General features: G+C 42.0%; 1 protein-coding gene across 3 annotated transcripts; it reads right to left on the reverse strand.

Annotated features, from left to right (window-relative positions):
• Positions 1-340: 340 nt before the first annotated feature.
• On the reverse strand, positions 341-6,753 carry si:dkey-19e4.5 (UBA_like_SF and PTH2 domain-containing protein). 3 transcript variants are annotated; one of them, XM_054617921.1, is made up of 7 exons: positions 6,639-6,753; positions 5,560-5,673; positions 3,962-4,033; positions 3,776-3,850; positions 3,120-3,217; positions 1,955-2,069; positions 341-1,767 (listed from the first exon to the last, which is right to left on the reverse strand). In XM_054617921.1, the coding sequence occupies exons 2-7, from the start codon at positions 5,665-5,667 to the stop codon at positions 1,681-1,683; spliced, it is 555 nt and encodes a 184-aa protein (XP_054473896.1). In that variant the 5' UTR covers positions 5,668-5,673; positions 6,639-6,753; the 3' UTR covers positions 341-1,680. The 3 variants fall into 3 exon arrangements, with proteins under 3 accessions (XP_054473896.1, XP_054473895.1, XP_054473897.1); XM_054617920.1 differs by having other exon boundaries at positions 6,563-6,753; XM_054617922.1 differs by lacking the exon at positions 6,639-6,753 and adding an exon at positions 6,525-6,546.
• Positions 6,754-8,943: the final 2,190 nt, after the last annotated feature.

The raw sequence follows: 8,943 nt of genomic DNA on the forward strand, positions 1-8,943 counted from the left end.
ATTTCCCCTTCGTTTTTGTGGCATCTTCTCGGGTTGTTTTCCGTTAAAACCGCGACCACCACATCATAACATTGATAGTTAAAGGACAGTTAACACGGTCCTCAGTCGGACTCCCATGGCAGGCAGCGGCCATAATTCACAACACTGCCATTGTTATTGCGGTGAAAAAGCCATGTCATTTGGCCGGTCTCATAACCACACACTGCAATATGGCTGCGTTCCACCCTTCCCCCAACAACGCGTTCACTGCCAGCAGCTCTCTCTCATATATCTGTATGTGTTGGGAGTCTGAGGGTAAAAAAAAAAATTCAAGATGCTTGTTACTTAATCTGGAGGCATTTTTAATTGTCTCCATAGTCTGAAGCACTCACACAAATGACTGTATAACATAGGAGGTATCAAAGTGTGGACATGTTACTAAAATTGACATAACTTTGGGATTCCGACAGTCTGTTCAAATGTACATTTCATAATGCGTGCATGCCACTGCCATTCTTTTCTTTAAAGATTTGTGTTACAAATAAAATCTTTGACTATAAGTTAAGACTTCTGGGAGAGGCAGCTCATGCCCACAAATACTTGTAAGTGAGAACATAGACACACACAACAGCTCACACATCCTTGTGTGTATTAAGATTTTTAGTGCACACCACTATTCACCAGGTCCATAATAATTGTTATACACACCATTATCAGTCACGCTGCAAATTGACCAACTTCAAAAGTGTAAACTATCCACCACAGGCAGTCTAAGTGCATAAAGTTGGGCCCCGCACACACCTTTACCACATGACATTTTGGCTCGTCCATCATCAAATTCTACCAATATGTCAAAAAAAAGTAGGATTTTTTTTCTTCCTTTTACACAAAGAAAAGAAAAACAATAAAGCAATGTCCAGTAACTGTGCATACTGTTTAGGATGGCACAACACAGATTATACATTATTTGCCCCCCAACAGGCATAATGTATACAAAATATAGCAGTTCATCAATAATGAGTAATGTTATCGGGTCTATAGGATAGGGATCTTTGGGAGAATAGTTGCATACAGACACAAAATCATTGAAACAGCAAAAGTGAGTGTTGATGTATTATGAGTTAATAAGTTACTTTTCACTCAGGAGTAGTGAATCAAACAGGTAAATACTACAGCTGCTATGGGTATAATTATAATTACATTATGCATTAGTCTACAGTACACTGCCCCTTGAATAAGCATGACTACAATATTTGTCAGCCACAAAAAAAATACTTGATTTTACTTTGCCATATCTGAAACTGGACGACAGACTAGATGTGTTTGAAGATTGATTAATATTATAATCTTAAGACTCTCCTCTAAGTAGGTGGCATGTTAGAAAAGAGAAAGGTCCCCAGAAATAAATTAATTCAACTGCCTCCGCCTAGTTCCCCTGTGAACAACTGGTCTCTCCCCCCTCCTGCTCTTAACGGCAGACTAAGCGGCTCAGACAAAGAATGAAAGGGAAACAAATGGCTGAGGGTGTGTGTGTTTTCTGGTGTTGGGACATGTCTTGTTTTCCCTTGTTCTATTTTTTTTTTTTAAAAGGTTGTTACAAGCTTGCATGCCAAGACTCTCTGCCGCTGGGAAACGCTGCCCTCTGCTGGATGCACTGGGGCACTGCAGAGCAATGCCTTCCCCACAGTGGGGTTGAGCCCATCAGAGCAGCTTCAGACTCCCAGTGACGTTGTTCACCATCTCCTCCTCACCCATGATGGCCAGCACAGTGCGGGACCCGGCCTCCACCTGCCGAAGACAAGAGGGGTTTCGTGTTGAGATTATCTTCATGTCATACCACAGGGCAACACTGACACAATAATCTTTTTAACCAGATATATGAGTATCAATCATTTTACAAGATATTGGGGATAACTATAGGTGTCTCCAAAAGTCATTGAAAAGATAACTTTGACAGTGGCTCCTTTCCCCTCACCTGGGTCATCCCTGCATCCTGGACCAGGTAGGTGGGCAGGCTGAGGCTCATGGCCAGGGCCTGCAGCTCCAGTAGATGAGCCACATTGGTGCCTTGGACCACCACCTTCTTGGCTCTGTATCAACACAATGCACATTTACTTATCAGTTAATTAGAATCAATTATTCAACAATATCATCATTTCTGAAAAAAGATGACACAGATTGTAAAAAACAAAACAAAAAACAAAGGTAGCACAACTATCCCGACACAGTTGAAGGGCTTCATTGTCTTTTTATATTCAAGAGACGAGCTGGTTGACAAGCGTGAACATTTCCGGAACTGAAGCATTAACAGAGTAACGCTTCAGATTCCTGCTAACAGCGGCAGTAGCACATGCTAGCTCCTCCTGACAAGAACTGAGATGTTGCCGAGCTGGCACAGCAACAGGAGGTCAGAATGTTGAGCCCATATCTTGCAGAGACCTGGATCCATCGTGGGATCCTGGAACGATGCGTTCCGCGGCCATAGAGTGCAGGACAGCGGTGAGACGAAGGGAGGTGGGCTCTTTATTTACATCTGTGCTGCTTTGTGCTCAAAATAGTCAAAATTGCTGGAACCGTGTTTCTCTGATGGTCAACTCTTATTGTTAAGATGCCGGCCATAATATCTGCCAGAGAAGTCACCAGTTTTGTTGTTGCTTCAACAATTCCTCCTAATGAACCACAGGAATGCACTGATGATTTGTTTTTCTTGTGTAGCATGAAGGGTGTGCAACTGTATTACATCGTGCAACACTGCACTGTACAACATCAACCAAAGAACCTTGAAGATAGCAGAGCTTCAGATATGAACACTAACTGTTTTAATGCATTATGTGTACCATGTTTTTTTTCCCAGAAAATATCAAATTATCAAATGTCAAAGATACAGAACACTATGTGAGGCCTTTAAAGGTCATTAATGTTAGCTGGTTTTTAGATTGCTAGGTTTCAAAGTTCACTCCTTGCAACTCATATGCTTTGTTTTAGTTATTTATTGTTAAATGTATGGTCACTAAAAGTAAAAATCCCAAAGATTTACATAATCTTTAATGTTACTATTGATTGTTTAAATTACAAGATACATAACAAATTAACAATTTTCCAGTGCATCTCTTCTCTACCACATACTGTGCATGCCTTACCCACTGTGGTCCCACTTCCAGGCCATCTCCCTCCAGCTGTTCTTCTCCTGTAGAGCCTGGTACAAACCCACAGCAGCATGACCAACCTGGGCTGCCACCTGCACAAACACACAGCACTGAGTTCACACCTAAGCAGGAATCTGTCAGTTTTCAGCCTGACAGATGTGCCTCTTGTGATCAAGTTGAAATAATGTGGCTTACTAAACTTGAAAAAGATAACTTGCATGGAATCCCTATTTCTGAGCGACTGATAAAAGCATAAACTACTCTCACTCTGTCTGTCTGTGTAGTTGAGCTGCTGCAACACTTGAATTTCCCCCATGGGGATCAATAAAGGAATATAATTAACTCAGAGCAAAGAGCACAGAACCTGGTAGGTATCAATTATTGGAAGAAAGCAGAAAAATACAGCCTAACGCACATTAAAGACATGTTTAGTGAAATAACAGAATCAGCTTTCCTTCTGTGTAAAACCAGAGATAGCGGTGATTAAAGATAGGGCTAAGAGCTAAAAGTCATTCCTGTATTTCCAGCCAGAGGGGCAGTAAATCAAGTCTGAGCCATTGTTAAATATTAGGACACGTTCTTTACAATGGATCGTGCATGTGAACGCAGCATATATCCCACACAGTCCACACTGGTGGTGCTGAACTTACCTTTCCAACACCCATGGCAAGGTCCATGTTCACCACGAACACCATCTTGAACATGAGGTCATCGTCTCCCTCCTCCTGAGGGTCAAAGCAGACAAAAGGAGACACTGAGATTTGGCTTTGGACAAACTCCACGAGGTCTAAAGTACCAAGGTGTACCTGTGGGGACTAAGGCTAGCTTATGGGCACCTCATTCTCCAGCTTGTTGAAGTAGTACATTGCCGCCTCCTCGGCAGACACGTTCCGTGTGTGTAGAAGTGCCTGCAGTGGTGAGAAACAATGAAAAAAAAAATCAGAGCAGTGAATAATAGAGTGGTCATGCCTGCCATTCTTTTTGGCTGATAAACTAAGCAATGAAAGAGAAACTAAGAAACTGAGAGGGATACAAAAACACAGAGTCAAATTCATTGTATGCGGAGGCATACTTGGCCAATAAAGCTACATTCATTCAGTTAACCATTATTATTTTTTTTACAATTGGTCTAATCCCACTGCTCAATTAATACTGATTTATTATTTGGGATATTCAACTATTGGTGGTTTTGAGCTGTTGGATGTAACAGCAATAAACCAAGTCAGTCTGTATCCTAAATAATTAAAGCAAAGCCTTGTCTGTTCAGTCGGATTGAATGGCATCACGCATGAGGATTTGTTGTTATGGTGACGGAGTAAATTATACAACTTAAAATCATTTGTGTCACAATGATTTTATTATTGTAGCATTAACATAGTACTTTCTCTTTTATGTAGTTACTATACTTGTAGCTATATAATGTCTTTACTGTCCTGCTCTCGTCCACTAATATGCTGGTTGGCCGTCCGCCTGATTCCATGTGAACGCAGTATTAGTCCCCCCCCTTTGTTTGAGCTAAGCTTCCAGCCCGGTTTTGTAAGTCAATCCTGGTAGAAACTGTCCCTGAGGACAATTAGCATAAACAATTGAATTTGAACAAATTTGATAGTGAGAGAATATTCTCCATGTAACAGTGGTGAATTGGAATGTTTAGCACAAAAGTTGTCGAGTAATGCACTGTTCACATTATGTAGTATTGATCATTGAAGGTCAGCAATGGGGTCATTCACAATGTGAAAATGACAAGTGCCGTTGTCATTTGCAGAAAAATGTTATTAGCAATGTGAATTCGCCATTACTATTTATACCATTACTGCTCTTATCATTATTATGAATCTACTATATCCACTGCTGCTGTTATTAGTAGTCAGAATTGTTTTCTTCGTTACTCTGCTTACTACTCTTATTATATGAATCATTTACGTCATATGCATTCAATATTTAGTATCTCTGTTATGCTGTTCATTCTGTACACATGACATCTATTGCATTCTGTCCATCCTGGGAGAAGGATCCCTCCTCTGTCGTTCTCCCATAGGTTTCTTCCTTTTTTCTCCCCGTTAAAGGTTTTTTTAGGGGAGTTTTTCCTGTGCCGATGTGAGGGAAGGACAGAGGATGTCGCATGTGCACAGATTGTAAAGCCCTCTGAGGCAAATTTATGATTTTGGGCTATACAAAATAAATAAATTGACCTTAATTTCATGACCTATCAGGGGGCTACTGTTATATTATTGGCAGTGTTGCATTTTAAAAAAAATTATCAATATACCATTAAATAAGGGTGTAACTGATGCGTATCCATGTTTATATTATTTTTTAGACACTTTTACCATAACGCCAGCCATCCCACAGTGAAAACTCAACATTCCCAGTCATAATTATCACTGAATGTTGATGTAAATGTGGCCAAAATGCTGTAACCGTTTAGTCCCACCTGTTTGGCTGCCTCCTCTGGGATGTCCAGCTCTCTGAGCTGCTGCAGAAACACCGGGTTGACATCCTGAGAGCCGGAGTCTGGGCCTGACTGCTCTGTTGGCTCCATTCTTGACTGCAATAAAAGACAAAAAACAGTGACACTGAACGCCACGCTCAGCACAGGATACCACAGTCAACAAAACCATCCATCTAGGATTAAAAATGACAAATACATCTCAGGTCCACTGTAGATACTTTTTTTTTTTTTATTAATCAATGAGTGTGCAGTTTAGAGGAGCGCTTCAAAGCATGCTCAGATGAATTCCTCATCCTCTTATTACAGAGCTCCCAATGCTTTCTGCCTCTGAGAGCATACCTGCTTCTCTCCACATAGGGACGGACGGACAGCCTACTCACAGTAACATGACCAGTGACCAGTAACAGGCTGACCTGAGGCGTGCAGCCTTAAGATACACACGTTAAGGCTGTTAGACAGGACGGTCTCTGCTGCCAACCGACTGTCACAACGTGTTGGTTTCAACCAACTCGTTGAACTGCATCATTTCGTGAAGCGTCGTACGGTACCCTTCAAGCGAGGCCGTATTAAGAACTGAACGGAGTGTGAGAAGACGTGAATATGCAGAGAACTGCAAAAAAACCAAACATATCACATCCAGACGGCCACAAAGTGACGGAGCCAGTGGACGTTAGCTGTCGAGAGACAACGTTTCTAGCTAACGTTAGCTCACCAAACACGTTAGCTACACACCATTCACATTAGCATCGCGAACAAAGCAGCTAACGCTAGCAGCAACGTTTAGCTTTCGTTTCAACTGCTGGACGTTTTCACTAAGAAAACGAATCACACATTGCACTAACATGCTGAACGTGAACGCGTCCCTGGCCGCTAATCAACGCCAGGGCAGCCTCCCTTGCTCTACAGCATTGGTCATGACGGTAGCTAGCATTAGCATTAGCCGCTACCTGGACTAGCTCCACGCCAGCAGGTTGCCTGTAGTTACCTGTTCTGCGCAGCTAGCTTGACAGCGGGGACAATGACGTCGATTACCCTCGGTTGTTAGAAGTCTTAATGTTCACCTTCGGCGGATACAGTTTCTGTTTGAATGTTAAATTACATTCAGTGGGATGCCCGACGGTGCCGTCTTCAGCGTTACTCCATTTTGGACCCTTGTGTTTTGATGGCACAGGATGTTGCCTCTGGTCGAGTTACGGGTTTTCTGGCGGTATTAAAAATGTAGCGATGCGCGTGAGCATAATGCAGATGTGCTCTAGTCACCGCGGTTATAAACGCGAGAAGACCTTTTTGTAATCTCATCATGATTAGTTTTTAAAAAAATTTTTTTATTGAATCAAACAATGACCATTCCTTTCCTTACTTTAACTTTTTATCCCGTTGTTGCAACTGAGTCACGACCCACTGCGTAAAGGTCGGTAGTTATTAGTGGGATACACGTTAGGAGTATGTGTTAACCACGTATTGTTTCAGTGGTCTGCATCTCCGCGTCCTGGTCTCCATGGTAATCTCGGCCTCGTGAACACGCATAGCATCAGATAATCTGGCCCCGGAAAATTTACACCATCAGGTCATTCTGTGTTTTTCAAGCCCTGAAACACTCACTCACATGAGAACCTCATTATGAAATTCAATGAGAAAGGTCAATCATTTTAAGAATACTTTATTACATCAGCATCTGTGAGAATTTGCGCGTTCTCTTATTAAACAGGTTAAAACACTACAGTTACATTTTTTCAGTCAGTATGTACAATGATATTAACACACAACATAAGAAACATCCTTAAAACTGCTCCTTGCAGAGCCTGCTCTACATTGCCAAATTTATACAGCCTAACATCAGTTATAGTCTTCCCTCAAATGGCCTGTCTTCATCATGACAGCCTTTCACGCCTATCTGAACCAACAGTGTATGACAGAGCCGACCGTCCGTTCACGTGAGTCATTAGTTGCTTGTGTGTTAAGTAATGTAATAATAAACCTATGGGCTACATTCTCATCTTTTTTTGGTCACTGATGACTTGGGCAGGGTATCAAACCTCATGACTTTTTAAGTAGAGACTACACTGTTCGTAGCATTGACAAACTGCATCAAAGTTGGCACAAAGTCTGTCTCTGTTGATTTGGGTTTCCCGTGGCATTCACTAGAACCCCTGCAATGCCTAAATATTAACCTAAATTAAGCCCCAACCACAAAGGCCAGTGCTATGGGAAACTCTATTTGAAAGGGGGTTAACAGATCCAGCATAAACAAATGTCCAACCATACACAGATAGCCATGTCCGTCTTTGTTCATTTAAATAAAATAAAAACACCAGCAAACGTTAGCTCATGTACAGAGGGTCTCTGTGCACGAACTGAAAGCGGAACATCGTGACAAGATCAACTACACTCACTGAACCAGTAGTAGCCTAATCAATACATAACCTGTATCAACTTGACAAAAATAAAAATGCCATACAGACCTCCAGCACGTGAATCAGCGCCACCTTGTGTTCAATACCAGAACTGTGCACCGACCATGATGATAATACCAAACACCCCCCCCCCCCCTAAAAAAACCATGTACCATCACCTCGGCTTGGAGTGGAACAAGGCGAAGCATGATTTCAATAAATTGTTCAAAATCAAAAGGAATGTTTAAAAATGTAGAAAAAAAGAATTGCTGACACAATAAAACACTGCGGTGCACACTAGGATTTCACTCCATGGAGATTCTTTGTGGAAGGAATTGTTTTGCTTGTTCCTCTAACATCTTTCCAGTGACTTGTACACTGTGGACACATGAATAAGTATAAAAGCAAGAAAACAAAAACACAGTAAATTGTCACTCAGTGTGTGTGTGTGTGGGGGGGGGGGGTCCAAATAAAATGCTCCAGCGAGCAAGTTCTGATTTCCATTCTCTCTGTACAAGTAAAAGTCTGTACCGTCCAGCTGGTGTGACTATGTGTGTGAATGAGGGCAGGTCTGTGCTGCTGGTTGAAATGAACACAGTAGGGTTGGTGTCGGGTGCAGCACAGTAGGCTGAGGTAGAGAGTGGCAGCCACTTATTGAACTCTCAGTGATTGGCTTTAAGAAAGGGGGCTTCAAAACAATGTGTTAACAGGGGGGGGGGGGTCCATTTCAGATACATAATATTGAAGCTCAGGTTCACCGACTTTAACATCTAAAATATAACAACCAGTAAAACTTTGTACTAGGAACCAGAAATGTGACAGTACGTGGTGTAGATTGACAACCAAGGCAATATGGATGGACACACACACACACACACACACACACAACACACACACACACACACACACACACACACACACACACACACACACACACACACACACACACACACACACACACACACACACACAC

This window comes from Anoplopoma fimbria, chromosome 17 (assembly GCF_027596085.1).
Source record: "Anoplopoma fimbria isolate UVic2021 breed Golden Eagle Sablefish chromosome 17, Afim_UVic_2022, whole genome shotgun sequence".
Taxonomy (NCBI): Eukaryota; Metazoa; Chordata; class Actinopteri; order Perciformes; family Anoplopomatidae; genus Anoplopoma; species Anoplopoma fimbria.

Coding starts and splice junctions, on each gene's coding strand:
- si:dkey-19e4.5 (XM_054617921.1), bottom strand. CDS start 5,667: ATGGAGCCAACAGAGCAGTCAGGCCCAGACTCCGGCTCTCAGGATGTC. Junction 4,034..5,559: donor CAGAGGAGGCAGCCAAACAG/GTGGGACTAAAC, acceptor TCACCACTGCAG/GCACTTCTACACACACGGAA. Junction 3,851..3,961: donor TCAACAAGCTGGAGAATGAG/GTGCCCATAAGC, acceptor TTTGACCCTCAG/GAGGAGGGAGACGATGACCT.